General features: G+C 41.1%; 1 protein-coding gene across 2 annotated transcripts in view; it reads right to left on the reverse strand.

Annotated features, from left to right (window-relative positions):
- The window catches only part of kctd1 (potassium channel tetramerization domain containing 1), a 42,060-nt gene extending 19,020 nt beyond the window's left edge, over positions 1 to 23,040 (reverse strand). The window contains exon 1 of one of the 2 annotated variants that reach the window (XM_061240919.1): positions 22,506 to 23,040. In XM_061240919.1, coding sequence (XP_061096903.1) covers positions 22,506 to 22,514 — 9 coding nt within the window. In that variant the 5' untranslated portion in view covers positions 22,515 to 23,040. Of the gene's footprint in view, positions 1 to 6,693; positions 8,251 to 22,505 lie in introns of those variants that run through there. The other variant, XM_061240918.1, reaches the window with a different exon arrangement.
- Between the last annotated feature and the right edge of the window lie 1,381 nt (positions 23,041 to 24,421).

Consider the following 24,421-nt stretch of genomic DNA (forward strand, 5'->3'; position numbering starts at 1 on the left):
GATAAGATTGGAGACCCCTGCTCTAATGCTTCGTTTTCACCGAATTTATAAGCCACCTTGTCATACAGTAACTGCGTGACTCAAATTTTCAGTTACAACAGCCTATAGTTTGGAATTTGTATCACAATCAAAACGAAAGAAACGTATTAAGCAGTCTGTTATACCACCCACAACTTTAAAACAATACTTTTTAGGTTTATATGGAAGATCTCACCAGTAGGTCTAAACGTGTAAAAATGATCTACTCTATGAATGTGTAACGGCCGTAACAAGTTGTGTCCAGGGCCGGTTCTAGGCTTAGTAAATAACCTATAAACGACTGCCTAGGGCACCATCCGTCTGGAGTGGCGCCAAAGAAAGAGAGAAAGGAAAGGGAAGAAAATAAATAAAACGCGGCGTGTTGGGATGGCGATTGGGACCGGGGGACCGCTCATCAGACGGATGGCACCCTTGCTGCCGAGGACAGAGAACAACTCTGCCTCCATGATAATCGCCGATAAACGCTCCCCCTCTAATTCATCAATAGTCGAAACAAAAATCTGTGCAGTTAACTTCAGGAATTGTCCTGAAAGACTGCTTACAAGAAACGACCAGAGAGTCCTAATCTCACTTGTATCCTTGGTAGATATTATGCAACGTTGACCTTAGAAAACCTATCACGACACACATTTTGCTAACAAGCTATGGCTACGCGTGGTTGAACAGAGTCCGGCTTCCAGGGTGACCAATCAGAATCCGGTAATCTGGCACCGATCATTTCTCGTACATTTCTTTTATAGGGATGAATTAAAAGGGTTGGAGAGTCCGAGGTGTGAACAGTGGCACGGGTTTAGGGAAAAAAAAAGAAAAGCAGTAGAAGTAGAACTAACAACCTTATAAGTAGCCAATGACATAAAATAAAATCTTTTTTGGACTTATTGCTATATTGAAATGCCATAGAATTGCCCTTCTCAACTGTAAATGCGTCATTTCTGCATATGCTGCAATGTCTGTAAACATCCTATTAATATAACTATGTATTTACAAATATATGTCTAAATAGATGGATACAACTGTACAATGTATACTTCAGACTAATCAATATTTGGAAACCATTCAAAGAGAAATGAGCACAGGGTCACATGATCATTTTCAGGACAACTTTTTATCATAGTAAGTTCATTTTAACTAGTCTGCCGTAACCTCTACAAAATACACCCCCCCCGGGCACACATGACCTCAATTGAACAATGTATTACCCCACAGGCTTCCTTTATCCTTGCACACAGATGCCCCTGGGCATGACTTATTTGAGGGTAGTACAGTTCACTTTCATGCATACATGTATGCCTACCTAGCTGACTGTATATTCATATGAGCAGGAAATGTAATGTTAGTACAAAAATTAGACTAATCGTCGACTGAGTTTTTGCTCAAGTACACAAAGTACACAAAGCCAATGACAACTCCTTTTTTTAAACTCCAGGAATAGCCACAAACAAGTTTGTATCGATTGGCATGATCGGGAATGCATTTCATTGTATTCTACTCTTCATACTTTTCAGTTAGCATTAGAACTGACAAGCGATTCATCTGAAAGATATTCAGAGGAGATTATGGAACATGACATCTTAGGCCATTGGTAAAGAAAATTTCTCCCAAAAGCATTAAATTTGATTTCCATCCACTCAGAGAAATTATTAACATACATCATCGCCATTCGCAGACCAAGACACAGTGCAGTCTACACGTATTTAGACAATGACATAATTTTTGTTATTTTGGCTCTGTACTCCAGCACATTGAATTTGCAATGAAACCATGGATAGGACATGAAATTGCATCCATATTGGGAGGCTAGTGTAGGAATTACAGGCCTTTTTATACATAGACCCACCTCCCCAACCTCAACCATTTTAGCAGGCCAAAAGTAATTGGACCATTGGCTGCTCAGCCATTTCCTGATTGTAGATGTAGAATTTGCATTTGGAGTCTGTTACTGGTCTCAGCATGAGGCCCAATGAGGTTTCAATGCCAATAAAGCATACTGAGAAATCTGAATTGATCAGTGACATGGCCAAAAAAAAATGGGTGTGTCAAAATAAACATTTCGATACATCAAGATGCAAGAATGCACTGGTGAGCTCAGCAATAGCAAACAAGATGGGGGACCATGGAAAAAAACCACTGTAGTGGATGACTGAAGAATACTTTTGATTGTGGGAAAAAATTCACCTGTTGAACAGATTAAGAACATGCTCCAGGATGTAGAATTACTGTAGATGTGTCAAACGACTACCATAAAGAAGCTACACCAGCAACCCTAACCCGAACCTCACAAACCTAAACCTAACATTACCGGTAAGCCTCAAGATCAGAATCAGGTCAGGTTAGAGTTTGCCAAAAAGTACATGAAAAAAATCTAGTTCTGGAACAAAGTCTTGCAGAGAGATGGGACAAGCATCAAGACTCCCTCCTTCCATCAGTGAAACACAGTGGATGGTAGTGTTATGGCTAGGGCATGTATGGCAGCTACTGAATAAGTAAGAGGAGTTCTGATGTGTACAGAAATATCTTACCTGCTCAGATCCAACCAAATGCTGCAAAACACATTGGATGGCACTTCACATTGCAGCGAGACAATCACCCCAAATATACTGCTAAAGTAATGAGTTTTTCAGCGCTAAAAAGAGGAATGATCTTAGCAAGTGAACATGCATTTAGCTTTCTGAAGACAAGATTTAGACACAAAGCCCCTGAAAAAAACAAGTAGAAAGTACAAACATACATACAATAAACCTTTTGCAACAAAGTACTAAATGACAACTTTTAAGATAATGGTAATTTGTCCAATTACTTTTGGTCCCAAAAAAGGGGAGGGGCATGTGCTGGAGCCCGAGCCAAAAAGGCTCAAAAAGTGTCACTGTCCAAATACTTATCTTAAAATCAATCTGTGGAAATAATCTCTCAGCTGGATGCAGTTATGTTGTTCAATTCAGCAGTGGTGTGGATAGGATAGACTTGCCTGCCTGTTATTCTTGGAACTGAATGTAGACACAGTGGGGATTGGCCTTTAAAGACCATATATTCTACATATTCATGGCTCCAACAGTGCATACAACCGATTCCAAAAAAAAGTATAACCTCTGGTATTTCACACAGAGTATTAAACCATGTTCTGTGCAACGAAGGAATTAAATGTATTTTTTCAGGAATATCTACACAGTCCAAGTGAGTCCAAAAGGAAAGCAAACGCAAAGCACCCAGTCACTAGAATCAGCGTTATCAAAGGATAAGTTAGCGAAGGATTTTGTGCTTGAATTAGGCTCATATGAAATGTCACAATTGGAGCAAATGATTCACAATTAGCATTTTTCTAAAAATTTAAAACGTTACAACAACGACCCCAACGACCCCGTCCCTCGGCGGCCCCCGGAAGGATCTAGCAATCCCGGGAACGACACGCCTTCTTCGAGCCGCATCGTCCCGCCCGTGACCGTGATTCCGAGGCGTCCGGGGCACGGTTGTGCGCAGTGAACCCTCGCCGAGTCCCTCCCTCAGAGCGGCAGGCCGATTATGCCGCTCCGCGAGAGCCGACCGAACTTGGTCTTGGGAATGGAACCCCGGTCCTAGGTGTGCGACTGTAACAAACGGATGCCAGCATCGAGGTCCGTTACTTTAGCCGTGCGCCGCCCTGGCTCCCTACAGCCTCCATTTTTCACAGCACGCCCCAAATGCCAACATCGCCCGCGTGACGCTCCGGTTTAGATTTCGAACGGATGTCTTGCGCTGAACTCTTATGGAACGTAATATCCGACACAACGCAGCTGCACCCATTGCCGTCAGACAGCGTTGTGTTCTGGGGCTAGGATGGATGAACGATAACAGGGCATTGCTCACCTTTCAGGTGAGTTTTTTTTTTGGGGGGGGTAACGGGTCAAAATTAGGGGTGAAAGCGTGCCTATGTGTTGCACCAACACAACACATGTTCCCACCCCAGTCTGCATGCTCCCAGCCCCCTAACCCCCTTTTTTTGTTTACACACAAAAGACATCCACATGAAATTGTGCCATCTTTTTTTAAATTTTCTTTTTTTAAATGCGCCATTTGCCTAAAAAAAGGTTCTCATTTCCATGTTTTTTTTTTTGTACATTTCAATTTCATAAAACATAAGTGATATTCTAAGACCTTGACCTGGATGTCAGACACAGCCTATTCCCTCTTAATCTCATTTACCTGCAGGGCGATTATCTTCATACCCCACTGAATTTGGAGCTACGGTCTCAAGGATTACAAAGCTGGCACAGTCAATTTAGTTTTTAATAACTAAAAACTATCTTTACAATTTTTTCTTTTTTTAAACGTTTATGCAGGAAGCATATGCAGCCTTATATGTATGCTATTTTCTCTGGGAAATGAGAAATAGTCATCTACTATGATTAAGAAAATAACACCTAGACCACAGCAACAATGTCATTTCATTGCCCCATTTCCTGAACCAAACCAGTAAATGACCATTAGATCCACATTTTGCAGAATCTTAAATGAATAAAAAGTGACACTAAACTGAAACTCCAAAAAAATTCCTTGCTTATAACCTTAATTCAGGCCCTTGGTGGAAAACAAAACAAAACTGGGTCCAGGTCAAAGAAATACAGGTGTAAAGAAAACCACTTTATACCAGCAGAGTCCCCAAATATCACAATGTACCGCTTTTCAGTTTGTCCCATTAGCTTCACAAACATTGAATAGGCATCAGACTTATTGTTCATGCTTATTGCGGATTAACCCCCACCGTTATTTTACCATCCATCTCTTTTTGTTTTATGCTTACCCCCTGAGATTGGATAATGGTTACCCACGGATACTCTGCATGTACTTCTGTTACCAAATCCCACTATTTTCCTTCCCTTGCTGTACAGTAGCAAAATGGTGCATTCGCCAATATTAGTACAGAGTCTTGTACTACCATATACTGTCTCCTAAGGACATATCTCTTTAAGTATTACATACACATTGTCCGCTGTTGTTAGGATTCAATTAAAGGATGCTCAAACAGGAACTGCAGATATTCCATGATAATTTCCCATTTGAAGACATCATGCTCTTGAATATTTTTAGCTGGGCTAATTAACATTTTAAATGTTAAAGTTGGTTAAAAAAAAAATAAAAAAAATATTGTGTATAATAAGGTTGTTGTAAGCCCATCGGCTTATTGACAAAGAAATTGCAACATTGAGCAAAAATTCTTACAGGTCATACACCACTAATGTAGATAACATGAATCCATAGAACAGTAACCAGTCTAAAGTAACCAAGTTTCTGTTGAGAAAATGTCCCTTGGAGGGGTTTTATTTTTATTAATTATTTATTTATTTCACTGGATAAATTAATTATATTTAAACTGTCATTTCATCACGTACCAGAACTGATCAAATTAACACCTGGCAGTAAGCATTTAAGATACCTACACTGTGGGAATGATAGCTGACAAAAACCAAAAAACAAAAAAAACAAAAAAAAACAGCTCCACAGTGAGGTTGATTTGAAACCCAGAAAACTGCAAATCCATCACCGCAATTGGACAGGTCTGAAGTCAGTCCTTGGCCAACAGTCAGTGAGCTTTGCGAAATACACATTGACCTTTTTTTTTCTCTCTACTCCACAAGGTTGAGTCAAGCTTGATCAAGGCTCTTCAGAGAGCCTGGCCAGCCCCACTGCAGAGAAAGACTTGTATCAGGTCTCGGTACAACGAGAAACCCCAAAGAGCTGCAAGGGAAGTCAATTCTGAACAAGGCCGTTTTGTCGTTGCACAAGGCAAATAAGAACGCCTTTCAAAATTGGTCTCCTTGGGCTCCCGCGTGTCATTATAAATAATTTGCATTTTGAGGCTACACCTGAGAATTCTATCATTATTTCATCAACACAGAGATTAGTTTCTACTGCTCTCACATACTCACACTTCCCCCCCTCCCCCTCCACCCCTCTCTTTTTTTTATTTTTTTTTTACCTTTGGGCTTTTCTCTTGAAGCCCAGCAGTGGTGCAGTGCAGTTAAAATATTCGTCCTCAGCATGTAGTCATTCACAGCAAGACTCGCACACTTTGTAAAGTGGCTGTTCATTTAAAATTGACTGTACACAAGCTGGTTTTCACATAAACACGTGGGCCTTCGCAACAATACCTCGGAGTTCCTATATTTGCAGAAGCTATAAAAATGAAAGAATCCCCACCTGACTCAATACAACGGATTGAATAAGAAATAAATACAAATAGCAAACAGCGTTTACAAAAGCACCTACATTGAGACAGGTGACAAAAATGCAAAAACAAGCATCATTTCATTTGCCTTTGCCTAACCCAGCTTCTTAAATTAACTGACACCAATTCGTGCCTCAAACGGTCTAGTTTAAAATAAAAATGAGTTCCTTATCTCCAAAGCGATTGCATTTCATTTCAAGGTCACCGTCAATATGCCATTTGCCAGGGACAACACTACTTTGCACCGATATGAAAATCATAAAAAAGTTCATGGAAGTTACATGCCGGCGAAAATGTGACAATGACAAAAGAACGATGCATATGCAATTGCGCTTTGACGCCTTAATAAAAAGCAGCAAAGGCTTGTCCACCAGGGAACATAATTACAAGGACAGTAGCCTACGACTTGGAAAACTTTTGTTAACGCAGTATGATGAGAGGCGAATCGTCATTACCTGCGCTGGCAGTACAATAGCCGGCGATGGAGAGACCGTCTGCCCATTAGATTCGAGTGGAGCGGCAGGCTGAGGGTCAGTTCTCGCAGCGACCAGGCTGGGGGATTCGCCACCGTGCTCCGCGGGTCGCACACAAAGCTTTTTTGGGGAAGCCGGTCCGGAAACGTCTGCAGGATAAATTGTCCGCAGCCGCTTTGTCGTTTTTTGTGCTTTAATTTCTATGCCATTGTCTATCGGGTGGACATAGGGGACAACCAGTTGGAAATGATGCTGGGTCCCATTGGCCGTTTCCGGAGCAACGTGCAGAGGCGCTAACTTTGACCCAATGCCCGCGATACTGTTCAAAGTCGCAATGGAGACGGCGCCGATGCAGTGGTTAGTGTAAGTCTTTGACAGCTTGGCAGCTCTCGATAACATTTGCATCCTAGTGCCGAGCAGGTTCTTCCCTATCGCTTTGTTTTCATACCAAGTCATGTCACTCTCACTGCAATGGTCCCGCGGTCTCTGAAAAAATGCCTTGCAAAGCGGATTCCGTTTCGAAATGTATTTCACAAAGCTCGCGTAGGGGCAGAACTCCGTGCCAGTTTCATACATGCGGGGCAAATTGTCGTCGTCAGTGTCTGTTCTTTTTTTGCTCCATGACGCTGATCTGGATTTGTGATACGGTCCCAGCGCCTTGAAGTATATAAACTTTCTCCCATCTTCGTCAATCGCGAGTCCGAACGAGTCCTCCTCCAGCTCTCGCTGATTCTCCCGTCCCCTGGTGCAGAAATACATGCAGGTTTCGAACCACACTTTGTTGAGCAAGCCGAAAGGCGTGTTAGAGTTAAATACACTGGACGTGTACAGTTTCCTCAAGTCAGCCCGGGTAATTGCCTGTTTTTGCACGACGGGACCTGCACCTTGTTCTTCCAGCTTTCTGATAACCGCTGCCAGAGTCAGGTTAGCGCTTCTCAGCTCGGGATCTTTAGTCAGATCCAGAGTGCGGCAGTAAGGCGGTTCATTCAGGTACCTGTTCAGTGAGCTCCTAATACTAATCAAAGACGACTTGCTGTACAACTGCCCACTCTTTGAACGCGCCTCCGCATAGAAAGCCCTGAGCACCTTGCACAGCGCCTCCTTGTCCATAGTTTCAAAGTCAGGACTTTGGGATTTTTCGCTCAGGTACTCCCGGAAGATTCTGACCGCATACCTGGTGGCTAAACGAGTATTCTCACTTAGTCGTGAACGGTCTGACCGATGTAGCTCGCTTTCCAGCTCCGAGTCCAGCTCCGGGATGTGAAACGGGTCGGTCACCGAGTCCAACTCTCTGCACTGGTCCTTATTCCGCATAAGGACCGCTTCCGTCTCCACAGCGGAACAGTTTTCGGGGTCCACGCACTCTGCCTCCCACTCCAACCCCACATCATCTTCATATTCGCCCTCCTCATCACCGGTTATCTGTATTTCCTGAATCTCATCCTCCTCCTCGTCGCTTCTTTCCAGGTTACTCATTTGCTCATTTTCTGTCCCTTCTGCGTCGGTGAAGCAATCTCCGCTGCCAGGCATTCTCGCCATATTGCAGTCTCTCTGTCAGTCCCCGGGCAGGGCGCATGCGCTATATTGGACCGCAGCGCTAAGAGCTTTTGTATTTAGTGACCTTCAGCTACAGGCAGACGGCTTCTTAAAGGTACAGGGACTACACGCTCCAAAAAAGAAAAGGGAGGCGTTTTGATAAACCTAGGTTCCACATAGAAAAGGTCTACAGTACCCAATATTGGACCGATTAGTTCCTGCGAAGTAATATACTTTCCAATAACGTTTTATTGGCAATAACTCCTACAACGATAAAATAACAAAACCCATAGTCACTCACACCTGCTAATTATTAGAGCGGCATGCAGCCCTTCGTACCAATCCAAACTTATTCGAGAGTTTACAGAATTCATTTCAAACACCGTTAACTTTATGGATATTCTGATATTTCCTTTTCACCGACCTTAAAAAGATAACTTATACAGTAACTGCGGGATTAACATTTTCAGTGATGACATTAGCCTAGTTTGGAATATTGCCGCACAGCGAGAGCAAAATAAGAATCTTCCACAACAATATACTGTAGGTTTATCAGGTTCTATCAACGATGACATGTAAAAATGATGTGCATTACAAGAGAGCCGCGTCAGTCCTCAAAGTGTAACGTTTATTATTCCGGTCAGAATTTTACGTCCCTGGAATCTCAGTCCTATGAGAACTCTAGAATTTATAAATAGAATGTGACATAAGCGTGGTCAATTCAGTAAGCGTACTGGGAAAAAAACATTGCGTCTAATGTTTCCAAAAGTTAAAGTCAAGTCCAGGTTGATATGAATGTACAGTATCATAACTACTCATAGGAAACTGCCAGGAGGAGGCGTAATCACGTTTTTTTTTTCTTGCACCGTTGACCTTAGACAACCCTTCGCGACACACATCTCAGGCCAACACCCGATAGTGGCTTTGTGAGGTTGAACTGTTTGGAGTCCGGCTTTCAGGGTGACCAATCAAAATCCTGTAATCTGGCAAAGTTCTCTGCGAGAGAATGTAGGGCCTACATTTCTTGTTTAGGGATGAGCTTGGGGCTTGTGAGTGTAAAAAACGAAGGCTTTAACTCCTACTTCAAAACCACAGATTTATAAAAAAAAAATAAAATAAAATAAATAAATAATAATAATAATAATAAAGGATTAATCCTTTTAACCCTTCCATTATGTTAAGAGTTTGACCTCTTTTATGTTTGGGGTCAATTTGACCACATTTAGTGTTTGACATCTCTTAAAAATCTTTTTTTTCATCTTGATACTGTATGATTTATGGTTTTTTGTTTTCTATTTTGGTGGTATTAAATGGTAAACATGGAAAATCATGCGGCGGCACGGATGGTGCAGTGGGTAGCACTGCCGCCTCACAGCAAGGAGGTCCTGGGTTCGAATCCCCGTCGGCCGGGGCCTCTCTGTGCGGAGTTTGCATGTTCTCCCCGTGTCTGCGTGGGTTTCCTCCGGGTACTCCGGTTTCCTCCCACAGTCCAAAGACATGCAGGTTAGGCCGATTGGAGAGTCTAAATTGCCCATAGGCATGAGTGTGTGAGTGAATGGTGCGTGTGCCCTGCGATGGACTGGCGACCTGTCCAGGGTGTATTCCTGCCTTTCGCCCAATGTATGCTGGGATAGGCTCCAGCCCCCCTGTGACCCTGATCAGGATAAGCGGGTTCAGATAATGGATAATGGATGGATGGATGGATGGAAAAATCATACAGTATCAAGATGAAAAAAGGTTGACAGATTTTTAAGAGATGTCAAACACTGAAAGTGGTCAAATTGACCCCAAACATAATAGGAGGCTTAAAACAAAGACAACAAATGCTGGTGGTAGAAGCAGTATGAACAGCCTTATAAATAATGCCTTAAAACGTAGTTTTCTTCAGTACTGTGAAAGTGAAATGCCTGGCTACACATGGAATTGGCCATTTCTGTAGTGTATTACTTGTTCATACTGCAACGTGTGTGAACATAAAATTTATATCATAACTATACATTATACAAATGAATGGATGTCCACAAAAGGTCTATTAATGATTGTATGATTATTTTGAAATATAGACATGCATGGGAACTGCTGTATGTAGACCCATTTCAGACCAATCAATATCATGCAAAGAGAAGCCACACAGGGTCACATAGTATTTTTAGGGAATAGTACAATTTGCATTATAAATGACCCTTGCCCACTCGCAGTTTGCAGTTTAGTAAGGCGTAATGATCAAGGGGCTGCGCATTATGTAGTTTGAATGCCCGACGATGTGTACAAATTGCCAGAGGTAAGGCCAAGGGCAATTACACTCAGCAAAGGGCGTTCAAACTGCATAATGCGCAGCCCTGAGTCAATTACCCTGCTCATACAACCGCGTAGCAACAAGAATCACAATTAGAATCAAAACATGCAATTAAAAGTATGCAATTCTATCGCAATGGAGATGCTACTCTGATATTACAGCAAACGTACGGACCTGTACGCAACTAATATCTTTCTAGTCCACCATAACCAGGTTAGAACGCAGACCAGCTTTATGCTGGATTTTCGGTCACTCGAGTTACCAAGCTGATATTAAAATTCAGTCGGGTTTTAGTTGGTCTCAGCAGGCAGATAGCTAGCTGGCCCAGCATGGAATTATATTCAAGAGGCTAAACTATAAACTTTTAAATTCTGAAATAAAAAGGAACAAAATTAGTTTTAAGGAATACATCTTCTACTTGTGAATGATGGGGTGATTCTGTAGGCCATTTTATCTGCAGGGTCAGCAAACCCAAATCAAGCTATTGGCTACAGAAGGCCAACTAGACTAGCTACTCTCTGCAGTCATTCATGGACAGCTAGCAGGCTCTGCTTGACATGGCAGTGGTGGGACCCATCCCTCCACACTGTACCAGGGATTGACATTCCTACAGAAGTGGTTACCAGAGGCACGGCTGGTTTTTTAAAAGCAAATTTCCCCATTGAAATCCACTCAAAAATACGAATTCACCCTGGTAAAATTATACTATTTTGGACAAACTTTAAATTCTAAAATTTCTTCATACTGATCCAATTACTCTCCAGAGACTATTTTTCTTCTTCTTCTGGGCTTCACAGAAGACATGATTTCCCCCCCCCCCCTCCATTTCTATTCATCTCTTCATGTTTAGGCAGGGCACACCTCTGGTGCTAAAAGAAAACCTCACTGTCAAACATGGCAGCCTCCATGAACCGGCTTCATGCGCCATTGAGCAGCTCCCATAGGAATCCATGGAACCGATAAACGGAAGAGGCCTTTAGTTCTTCTGATCAAAATGATCACTGTCCACGTTCACTTTACCCCGTCATGCCGTTCATTCGCCTCATTTCTGAACCGTGATTAAGCTCTAGCCTGCGCTACTTCATAGCTGGCATTTATGGGAAAATAATGTAGGAATTCACCTCCCAGCCAATCAGAATTAAGTATCCAGCCAAGCCTTTGCATTATGATAAATATCATCGAGAATACATTAAAAAAAAAAAAAAAAAAAAAAAAAAAAAAAGGCTCCTCTGATTTAATAAAGCTCACATTAGAGCAGCAGTTTTCTGTACTGCTTATTTTGAGGACTTTTCTTCTACTAGGGAGTCGTACACCTCATATGCCATTTGGGGGCTTAGGGCGGATATTTCCCATTTTTCTGCCTTTCTGTTACTGTGTAAAAGGTCTTTGCGACAGTCTGCTGTGAAAAGCGCTATACAGATAAAATTGAATTGAACAGTGAACTAGGCTTTGAGTTTGTAGGTTTGATTCCCAGTTGCACTGCTGTTGAACCAATGAGCCCACACAGCCCACTAACCTCAGTTACTTCAGAAAACGAGCTGTGTAAATGTACTGTATGCAAATACAATCTGTAAGAACATGTGCTATATGCATAAAATGTAATGCAATATTCACTCTTCATGTTCTGTACAGACCCAATATACAAACTTAACTGGAAAATGAAATGATATTGAAAACCTGTTATTTTGTTTTGTTTTTAAGTTTGAGCTAAACCAAGGTAAAAATGATAGTTAGTTTATTTTAACATCAAAAATGCAAGTTGTCTGCCTTTAACATCTACAATAAAATACCCCCTGGCCATATGACCTCAAATTAACAATGTATTACCTCACAGGCTCTCTTTATCATTGCACACAAATGCCCGGGGCCCTCTCAAGAGGCCCAATGGCTTACTGGAGGGCAGTACAGTTCACTTTCGCACATACTGGCTAACTGACTGTATGCTCATAGTAACGGGAAACCCAGTGCTTGCGCAAAAATATGACTCAAAGCCAATGATGACTCCTTTTTCCCCAACTCTATGGATAATCACAAACAAGTTTGTATTGATCAGCATGATCAACACAGCAGAGAATGGGCATACTTCTTTGCATTTTACTTGTCACACATCTCAGTGGTCCTCAAGGTTGACAAGTGATTTGTCTGACTGCTATTCAGAGGAAATTCTTACATCACTTGTGGGGTTCTTGTTTTTTTTTTTTTTCTAAACATGAACAGTTTTCCAAAAAGCATTATATTTGATTTCCTTAGAGTAATATATGACTTGTATACATCATTCTTCCGATGTCGTTTTTTGTTGTTGCTAAAACCCCTGCCATTTACAGTCCAAGACACAGCATTTCAAAATCAATACATGAAAATAATCCATCTCAGCTGTTATTTTTTTAAATGAAGGTAGACAATGGGGATTGGCCTTTAAATCCCATTTATACAGCGGCTTAGATGAATACTCACTTCTGATTGGCTAGGAGGCAACACACCAGGTACAGAGAACACATGAACACGGGCATGTAGAAACATGGGAATTTTACGTAGCTGCACTTGAGCAAGAATAGTGGATTTGTTTTAACATAGGTATTCTAGCAACACACTTCTCAATTTTACTATTAGTTTGGAGTATTTGCTTGGAATACTTAGCATTCAATAAGTAATGTTTCCATTGCAGCAGAATCAGATATTTTGAAACAAATTTGATTATAATTATGCTTTTTGCTGGTAAAGCCTCATTTAAGTGGGATAATGACCCCTGGGCAATTTGAACAAACTGCATAATGCACATTTCATCAGAGTTCATCATCCTTTAGATAGACAGCTTTCACATAGTGCAGAATTCCACAAAAAAATAATATAAAAAAAGATTTCTGGCATTACACACATTTTCAAAGTATTAAGTCAAGTTTTATGAGACCCCTCAAGGATATGTAATGTTGCAGGAATTCAATCGTGAGTCCAACAAGAAGGCAAATGTGACATTGAGTCAGATCTGTGGTGCTACCAAGGATTTGCAAATGATTTTGTGCCTGCATAAGGTTTATAGAAACAACGGCCACAACTGATGGCGAATAGCAACTTTCAATCTGTCACAGCACATCCCAAAGTAATGATTTCTGCAATATATGCGTTATGCACAAATTGTGATTTTGGACTGATTTCTTGGCCCAAACGTTTGAAACTGGTTATACAATTGTATATTCAATTGTCCAATTCTTAAGACACTGAGGAGTGGTTCCATTGTTTCTTCAATAATACAAATAATATGAGCATGCATTTCAATATTTTACTTGCTAACAAATCTAGAAAGGTACAGATTTTGGTGAAAAAAAAACAAACAAGAGCATACATTTGACAGTCTTCAAGGTTAATACATATAAACACATTTAAAATGCAAAATGAGACAATTTGTTAAACCATTTGAAAAACATCCATAGTTTTTCACATTATTCTCCCAGCAGAACCCAGCTTATTACCACTAAATCAACACAATGCGATGTGCAATTTGAATATGCAAAATTCTTAAGTGAGAGAAGCAAGTGACAGAGAAGGAGGAATGCTTCCGTTTCTTCGGTTCAGCTCCCAGGCACATCAGTAGAAAGGACCGTCTTGCAAAAGAAAATAATGAAAAAAAAAAAAAAAAAAAAAAAAACACAACAAAAAAATAATCATTAGCCTCCGTGTTTTATTTCTCGTTAGCAGAGCTGGTTTCACACCCAGATACCCAATTAGCAATTAGCTGTCCTCGGAGAGCAGACCTTTCCTATGCCGTCTGATCCGGGGCTGATTGGTATGCGGCTTGTGCAGATAGTGATAACAGAAGGCAGAAGTACATGTATGGTTTTAAATTTAATTTTATAATGATTTGCAAGGCAGAGGCCCTGAAGGCCAGCAGAGAAAATAACACGCCTGCTCTTCAAAAGGAGATCTGTGCGGTGCACATGGCAAAGTGTGCTGCGGCCCTGCTTTGTGAATGCAGGTAATTTGTTCCCTGACTAATCTGTGGAGATAGGAAGTAAGTTCTGGAGGAAAAAAAAAACCAAAAAAAAAAAAAAACCCTCCACTCGTACAAAGAACAAGTGGTGTGTCATAAAATTGGGCGACCCGGGGAAATTAACACCAAGGTGTGATTGCAGAAACGGGTCTGAAGGCGTCGGGAGTGCCATGAAAGAGACTTTGGTGGAGGGGGCGGGGAGGGTGGAGGGGTCGCCTTGCATGTGGGAACACTTTGTAGCCCGTCCACTTCATCGCCACGCCAACCACTCCAGTATTCTCTCATTTAAGACAGCCCGGAGAGACACTCTGAGCTCCACAGCAGTTTTTAATGAGCATTAAAAAAAAAAAGAAAAATTTCCCCAGTCCTAACATTAAAACTGAAGGGTGATCTTACAGGTTTATGGTTTTGTAAAATAATTGAAAATAAATGTGGAAGATGAATCGGTATTAAAGACTGGTCTGAGCTGTGTGCTCATACATTTTAGAATCGCAGGGCGATGGTGTATAATTTACTGCAGGTGCCTGTTAGGGGGTGGGGGGTTGGTGGAGCCACTTAAAACCAAATAAAAACACAAACTACACCTGGGCAGCAATTAATACACAGTAGGTACATTAAAGTTTTAATTCAACCCCAGCTTGTCTCAAAATGCATCTTCTTTTTCTGCCATCAGCAAAGTGCAGAGGGAAATCTGGTTATTTAAAAAAAACCAATTACAGCTGCAATACAGCATAACCCTGCTCATTTTTGAAAAAATAACAAACCAAAAAAAACAAAACAAATGATTATACAGCACGTTACATAATGAAGGTAGATGTATGCGTCTATATAATATGGCTCTGTGGGACCTGAGGCTTTTGGACTTAGAAAACTGCACCAAGAAGCATTGAGCTACTCGATTCCAATTCAGACTCAAACCACAATCAAAAGGTACAAATGACAGCTGTTCGAAAAGCTCATGGGAAACTAAAAATCTACTTGAAATAAACCTTGCTTTGAAAAAAAATGGTGGTGGTGGGGGGTGGGGGGGGTTCTTCTGTAGTGTTGAATTTTAAAAGCCTTACAATCCATTAGCCACCGTTCTCCCTTCAGACGTTAGCTGCATCAGCTAATATACTTTTGACAACACCAACCCTGTTCTGAAACCCCGCAAACATATGTTGCCTTCAGCCCAATTTATTCCAGACAACATTCATGCAAATCAAAGCTGGGAAGGTATCATTTAGACAGTGCACATGTATATCACACGAGTGCAGTGCTTTGAGTGAATAAACGAATAACTGAAACAAAATGATTCATGTGTTTTTGTGTGGGTAGTTTTGAGAATCCAATTTTCTTTTAAGACGAGAGAGAGCCACAGCAGCACGGATGCCCTACAGGTTTAGGGACATGGAGCTTTGAGCCACCCCAGGTGTTAATGGAGGCATTCAATAACAACAGAATGAGGTCTTGCCTAAAAATGATTAAAACAATATCGCATTTGTTCATCCTGCAGTTAAATGTTGAATTATGGTAATTTTGCACACGAGCTTGCCACATTATCCCTTTCTGCCGTGTTTGAATTTGCACAAAACAGAACGACACTGGCATCTTTCAGCGTCAAAGTGCACCGGCCACCAAAGTGCACACCTGAAGCACTGAATCACATGCAAAAAGAGATGGCACCAAGGCCGATATTGCTGAAGCACAATGAAAACCGACAGCACTTAACAGGCTAAAAAAAAGCTTCATGGGTCCTGTGCTAACCCTTTCAGATGGTCTTTGGAAAATCGGTGATGAGCCTCAACCAAAATCTTCCATTATCACAGTTAAATGGCATCCGGTTTAGCCAGAAAGCACCTTAAAACATAAATTCTGTTTTTCCCCTTTAGCTGATCAGTACACATATCATACAGATTGTAAATATGCATGGAACCACCTCCTGTCACAGCATCTCTTCAGAAGCAGGAGGGGAAAATCTTTCTGAGAACCAACTGGGGAAATTGTCAGGTTTTGTGAAATCTACATGCGCCATAAAAAATGTCATACTGCACAGGATTAATTAACAAGATAGTTGTCAAGAGAGCAAAAGAAAGAGAGATTTTCATATATATATATATATATATATATAATCAACAAAATTTATTCCCATACTCAGCCCCTGTGATGTATCATGTCATCTTTGAACTTCCCTAATTCACGACAATTGAATAACAAAAATAGCAACTAATAATTTCCTTCATGCGATAAAATGAGAATATGGAGGCAATCCATCCAGCTCATATAGAAACGTTTTACTGAGTGCCAATGTATGCCATGTACAACTGACAGAATAACTTACACAACAAAAGAACACAGCAATATATTCTTCCCATAACTCTATGTCAACACAAGACAGTGAACTATGCAAGGCTTTGTGATAATTTAGTGGTTTCCCCCATCATGTTGTTTTCTTGATTCAGTATATGCCCAAGACAGCAGGGGATTTTGCCTTAGCAATAGATGCCAAATATTGCTCACTTCCACAGTTAATTTTATACATTTGCACAAATTTTCAGCCGTTTGGCGTCACTTAGAAAAGGGGCCATTTCTCAAAAGGAAATCAGACCATTTTATACACCTCAAATATGTATAAAACATAGATATTGCCCCAACCCCCACTAAAATTCAAAGACACAGAAGATAAGTGGAAAACTATAATGGTAATTATTCAAGCCATCAACCCCCCCCATCCCCAGTTGTTTAAAAGTGTGTCCCACTTGAGATCTCAAACCCCCTGAAAAGACTTCCTGGCTCTGCTACTGGTCTAAGCAATTGGTGCAGACCCAGTTGTGCTTGCAGTAGAAAGTGTCAATATTAAGAACAACAAAAACACAAATAATCGCATTCCTTGATGGACATCCTTACGTGCAATGCAACCTCACCCCTCATGCCCTGTAGACGACGTTTACAAGGCTAACCACAACGCAGACAGAGTTCCTTCACTAGCGGAGTCCCCCAGAAGGCTACAAGACTCCCGCAGCATACCTGTGGTCATGTCCAATCACCCACACCCTTTGTGGGATATTGTATATGCTTTGGCTGTACTGACAACTCACTTGGGCACGTTAGTTCTTCTGAACCCACATCCTGAGCCAGCCAAATGAGGATGCCCCCCCCCCCCCGATTGGGTCTGGTTCCCAGTGTTTTTACACTAAGGGAGTTTTACCTCACCGCAATCACCCTTGATTTGCTCTGGGGGGGGGGGGGGTTATGCAGTGAAGCATATTACAACAAATCCTTTGTAAAATGGACTGTGTAAATACATTTGGATTTAAGTGGTTCATTTAAGGAGGGGTGGGAGGTATTTCCTAAGAAGAAGAAGAAGAAAAAAACAGCACACCATCTCCACAAATCTCCCCAGACTGTCAGCGGAGAACCCCGTCAGCGGAGAACCCCGTCAGCGGAGAACCCTGTCATTTGCAATCCGTGCGAGCGGCCTACCACTTACCCCCTCCGAAAACATCTGCCACGCACGGCGGGATGGGAAAGGCACCAGTCAGATCAGTGTTTTCAATCAGGGCTCATCAACATGGAATGTGGGAATCCCCCAGACGCACTTAACGGCTGCTGTGATCTGCGCACAACAAACTAGCCCAACCGACTAGCTGGAACAACTGTGCGTGTCACACACGCGATGCTAGGTTCACGTACGTGATACAGTGCACAGTGTAATCTCATACACAACCCGTCTGCTTTATAATCAGCAATTAGCCACTCTTTTGTTTGTGCCCATAGAAAGACGAAGACAAATGGACACACAATGCGACGAGCTTCTTTGAATATGCACATATAAATATATTTATTTCTTGAAGTAAATAGCAAGCTGTCACTTTTAGTTTAATGAATTCAACAATGCATTATTAATAACATGCCAAACAACTGGATTGCTCGGGGCAACAGATTCTAGACAGTTGAAAAGTGTTTACTCTACAGTCTAAACTATGCTACACTGCAAGAAAGATGCGTGCTAGCATTTCAGTGCGTAATGTAATGCCGATAATGATGATTGTAATATAGAGTACATTCAAGTAAATCAACTGTTTCTGTAAAACCGGAAATAGAATGTAATCTCTCACAGCTCCTGTGATGCCATGTATACAATTACTTTTCTAGGCAAATGTATTATCACAAGTATTCTCAAAGCGTATTTTGGATCACTTTAGGCCCATACGTCATAGAAAGCTATTGATCAGCATTCAGTTGGTCAGTTAGTGTTCATTGAAAATACTTTCACATATTTCAGCAAAACTTGCTTACAGTTTCTACCAAAAGCTAAGATAACAGTGCACTGTGGCTTGGCTGAATCATTCCAGTGACCAAGAAAAAAGTAATCAGTAAACTGCTAGAAATGATTTCAGCCCTATAGGAGAGTTAGTTTGTTCACCCATTAAGCCTCAACTGATTTCTGGTGTTCCTCAAGCTACCTCAAATAACCTTAACATCTGCCCCGCAGCAGTGGCCAATAGTGTACTTTTACATTCCTGTGGAGTCCCAAATTAAGTTAAGACCAGCAAATTAAGTTGGGTGCAGATTTTTTTTCAGGACGGAACAATTAATACGGTCACCTAATCAATGTTCACCAAGGGGGGCTGTGCAGGAAAGGTCAAACATAGGGTTGCCAGGTGGGGTGGACTGACCAGTAAATTTGTGGTATTTCAAAAATGTTTTACAGTAAAACATTTTTTATTGGAGTAAATTAGAGATGGGGGATGGGTAGAGGTGGGTTTGAAGAATTATATTTCAAACACCTGGCAACATTGGACTCTGTGGAGCATGTATGTCGGGGGGGGGGCGACATGGCTCAGGCAGTAAGAGCAGTCGTCTGGCAGTCGGAGGGTTGCCGGTTCGATCCCCCGCCCGGGCTGTGTGGAAGCGTCCCTGAGCAAGACACCTAACCCCCGAATGCTCCTGACGAGCTGGTCGGGGCCTTGCATGGCAGCCAATCGCCATCGGTCTGAGTGTGTGTATGAATGGGTGAATGAGAAGCATCAATTGTACAGCGCTTTGGATAAAGGCGCTATATAAATGCCAACCATATAGTGGGAAACTGTAGTACACCAAGCTGAATACTGGAGATAAAATGTGCTCATTCATTGAAATAATTGAGCATTATTTGTAAAATGCAAGACAACACATTGAATTTTACTCAGAAATTATCATCAGTACGTCCCCTCCCCAAGAATGCAAAAATTATTCTGAGCAGTATTTATTAACAAAAAATTAATAAAAAACAAATGCAATGGCCTCTAATTATCTCTAAGCATTGGACTTTGATCGGACTCATTTTTAGTTTAATGTAGTGAAACATGGGATTTGGCCCATCGCATCTTCCTAATTGTGCATCTAAATGCACCAGTCACAGTAGAGAAAATATTCAACAGCGATTTGCCCCACCAATTAACTTGGAAGATGACACACATGCCATTAAAATAAGGCAAATGTATAGACACAACACTGTTGAGCGTCCTGCTGGAAGTTAAAATAGTAACCTGCCCACAAGTTCAACATCACAGATACCACACATATACTATCTCCAATCTAGAACTGCAGTTACTTCAACGATTCCCAGTGAGTCTAAAGGATTCTGTGAATTGAATGCTCACATGGTGGGTCCCATATTTTCTCTTGCACTTGGCTATGCTAACCAATCCTGTCCTCCCCTTAGACCTGTCCCGCATTGCACTGACGAATCGCAACCTCCTGTTATGCCAGCCCCCCATAAAACGGACCAATCCTGGTCTTCCTATTCATTACCACAACTGCAGAAAGGAAACCGCAAATCATCGCTTGTGGTTACTGTGGAGGTAACTATGGTTCCTAACTTTAGCCACGCCTGAAAACAAATAAGGACATGGGCTTATAAATCCACCAATCGCCTTGGAGTAAGCCTTCAACTTCCTGAAAGTCAGGTAAAATACAAGTTACATTTCATAATTTCTGGAGACGGGTATGTTACGGGCAGGCCAGCTTCAGTTTGGGGATGGGTACCAGGCAACCAACTGCTGTTGAATAATGACAACAATTCTTATGATCAATGAAACAACGGTAAATACCACAACCAAGTTCATCCTACATTCAAAGTCGGTGAGGGAGACGGATCAATTTACATCGATAATGTATTAACACTGGGTCTGGAAACAGGCGGTGTTGTAGGAAGGAGAAGGAAGTCCAATGTCAATTATAAAACCACCCAAGGAAAGGAATAGACGACCCCCCCCTCATTCCAAGTTTTTGTCGGATAACAGTGCACAAAAATAGTTTATCTAACACGTATACATTTTATTTTAATTGAAATAAACTTGTAAGAGCAACGTGACAGATGAATTCTCTCGGAGTCACGAGAGTGACCCCTAGTGTACATCTGTGATCTCATTGGGCATCAGCTATTGTTCCAGTCACGCAAATGCAGTGCTACTGGATAATAAAGAGCCTTTATGTCAAAACAATGCATCATTCAATCGATTACAGCTCAGAAAATAAAACCGATTAAGGCATTTGTTCAACATCCAGTATCCGCATAATGAGAATCGGTTTGTTATGTTTAGCTGTCAGTAAACGTTACTACTGCAAACTGTAAAAATAAAGTTTGGAGAAAAACAGTTGGAGACAAGTAAAATGCAGTTCATGTCATTTGATTAATGTTTTTGCCATGCAGGTGGCAAAACCTGAAACCGTGAAGCGGTCTTTCTCCCGAAGATGTAAATTGAACGGTCACGTTTGCGACTAGTGTTACATTTAAACTTAACCGTAAACTTGAATTGATTCTTCACTTTCGTATACATTAGTTACAATAGCAATGAAAGCGATTCTTTCAACTTGGTGTGAAAACATAGCGGACTGGCGAATCATCTCCCGCTCTACATTTCCCCGCAGCATGAAAATATATGTTGAGGATTTCGGGTTCAACTAGTGTGAACAGATTAGATACCGAAAGATCCCAAACGGCTTTTACCAGTGCATAGGCTACTAGAGACAACTAAACGATGATAACTGTGCAAGGATTTCACGAAAAATCTATCCTAATGCTTCGACGTCGTTCCGACTTCACAACAAATCATTTCAGAAGTAAGCTAACAATTTTCCGGAAACAAGAAGTAACTCTACCTTTGGACGACATAGGCTACGTTATCCATATCAGATTTCGGAATCGGTAGCTTAAATAGCCTAATACGGATGCTAATTGCCGTGTTTTAATTTACCGACTGTATAGCCTATACAGGAATGAAATGAAATCTCGACTTTAAGTCCACGCTCTCTGATCATTTAGTGTCGGGTAGCATCGGAGAATCCCAGCACAGGGTTTTGGTTGCACTGGCGCGAACGCTTCCCTCACAAGCAAACACGAATACATTTTGGGTTTACAAAGGACGGGGTCTCGTTACAAAAAGACGGTAAGTACAAAGAGGTGATTCATGGGATCTGCATTGACGTTTGTGGAATAGGTAGGGTACCTCCTGTGTTAACAAAATAAAAAGAAGAAGAAAGAACCCTCCGGCAAATTTACTCCACCACAATGGCGTCTTTCTTTTAGCAGATCAGGGGCATTTCGGAACTGGAACTGGCATAGAAGAATAAAAAAAAATTGTTCAGAGCCTCAGCCGAAATCGAAGAGCATTGTTAAAACGTGGGATTTAAGCGCACTCCGCAAAAAGAGCACTGTATTTTCCCGAGCTATGTTAGCCAGGAGCCAATTCAGACCGAGGGCGCATTGGTTCTGTTCGTCGGTCTGAGTATTTTCTTTCGAGTTATAATCCAAGCTTCTTATATTCGATCGTCAGCATTTAAAAACTGATACTGTGAATTAACCGCACACATTTTCCCAGGAAGTGGTTAAATTATTTTCGTTACAACTGTGGCGCTTCTCTCCTGGCACATGCGTAAAAGCAGCTGCGCCCAAAAAGTCCCAGCCTTACCAGCCTCAGCAAATAATAGCAAACCAAATCTATCAGTCCTTACCTGAAACATTGATGAACATCAAGGGTCTTTTTCACCTTTCTTTTCCTCCGATTTCTTTCGCGATCTGCTTCCCTCGCTACACTAGAGAGAAATGCAATAGCCTAGCTAAGGTAGACAGAACAAAATACAGAGAATACTTGCTGTAGGGCTTCGAAACCCCTTAAGGCAAAGATCAGGATACAATTAGCTCATGCCTCTACCCCAGTCTGAACCAATCTGAAAAATAAAACTCCAATTAAATTAACCGATCAGAGGCAGTATATCGGCCTCTTTCAAAATTGATGTAATTTTAATAGATTTATTAGAAAAAGATTCGTCAAATTTCTGCATAAAACAGTCTCACTCCTGCCTCCAACTTGCCTATTGCCCTTCTCTTGCACAGAAAAGCTGATTTTAATCGTTATGATTAGTTTTGATGTAACGTTTCCGCAGGCGATTTCTGCAAATGGATGGAGTGTTTCTTTGGCAGTAGGGGAAAAGCAGCAGATGATGATAATTATATAGATTGTTGCTTGTGCCATTCGATTTTTTAAAAACCCATGCATGTATATCTTCTCGTGTCTATTTCGAGTGCGAGCAGACATTGTGAGCACATCAAGGAGGTCGTGCAACTTGTTGATTAAGATCACCTCGTTTGTAATCAATGGGTGGGTGATAATTTGGAAAGAAATCAACTCATTTTCCCCCACTTCCCTTGGCTATGTAACTTCCCAAATGACGTATATAAATAAGCACACGCAGTCTGCCTTGCCCCAATCAAGTCTGTATCAGCGCCCGAGGGAGATGCACAAACTAATTTCGAATGTTCAGCCATGCATAATTTCAAAAGATTGAAAGAGTTCCCATGCTATAGTTTACAACAGCGGGAAAATTGTGTCTTGGGCTATAATTGTCATGTGCAGGTTCTGTGGCAGCCGCACGGATAATTAACATTACACAATTAATATATCAATTAACCATGTTGTTTTGCATGGTTATGGGGGATATTTTTTATGAATATTTTATGGGGTTATGTATAGTGTTATTGTATCTCTGATCATACATATTATCATACATTTTAACACTGATCATTCATCTGCGTTAAAATTACACAGTGATATAATATGACAAACAAATATAACTTGTAATAATACCATTACAATAACAATGTAATATACACAACGTACATACATATCACTAGAACAGAGCTCTATATATTGTTTCTAGCCGGGCAATAAACTATTTTTTTTCCGAAATTCCAGCATTTTCCTCCCGACGGCAAAGCATACGAAAGGAATCACAAGGAAATGGCCAGTGTATGCGTGCATCTACAATTAAGCGCTCCATGCGCATTGTCTGTGAAATACATACTTAATCGTAGCACGAATTTTACGTGCTCTCTATCGCCTCCTGCTGTTTGAAATTATTTTGTATTGACAGTTCAGGGCCGGCTTCCACACCGCTGGCATTTAGTCAGACTTTACATTATTCTTATTTTTATACTATGACTGTTTCAGTACTTGATTGCAAATACATACTTATGTGATAATGCATAAATAAATAAAAAAACAGTGGATAATTCAAATGAATAGTATTTTCTGCAAAAGTGCCTGGTGATATGCAGTTGGGGGAAAAAGTGAATCATAAAGAATATGCTAAGAATTACTTGTCTTATTCGTGAAGAAAATGAAACTAAATTGTGTTATTTGAAATCATCAAGTGTTATTTGTGAATAGAGACATGGCAGCTGATTACATTTAAATTAAAGACACATGCTACAACATGACACTACAAGCCTGCTATCTTTGGTGAAAAACACAAGAGGAAAGATTATTTTAAGATACCATACACATGAGGGGCCTAGTATTAATACTGATACTGATCATCATAACCCTAATACTGATCTCACTGGCATTCAGGAGCCTTAGATTGTGAAC

This window comes from Conger conger, chromosome 4, assembly GCF_963514075.1.
Source record: "Conger conger chromosome 4, fConCon1.1, whole genome shotgun sequence".
Classification (NCBI taxonomy): domain Eukaryota; kingdom Metazoa; phylum Chordata; class Actinopteri; order Anguilliformes; family Congridae; genus Conger; species Conger conger.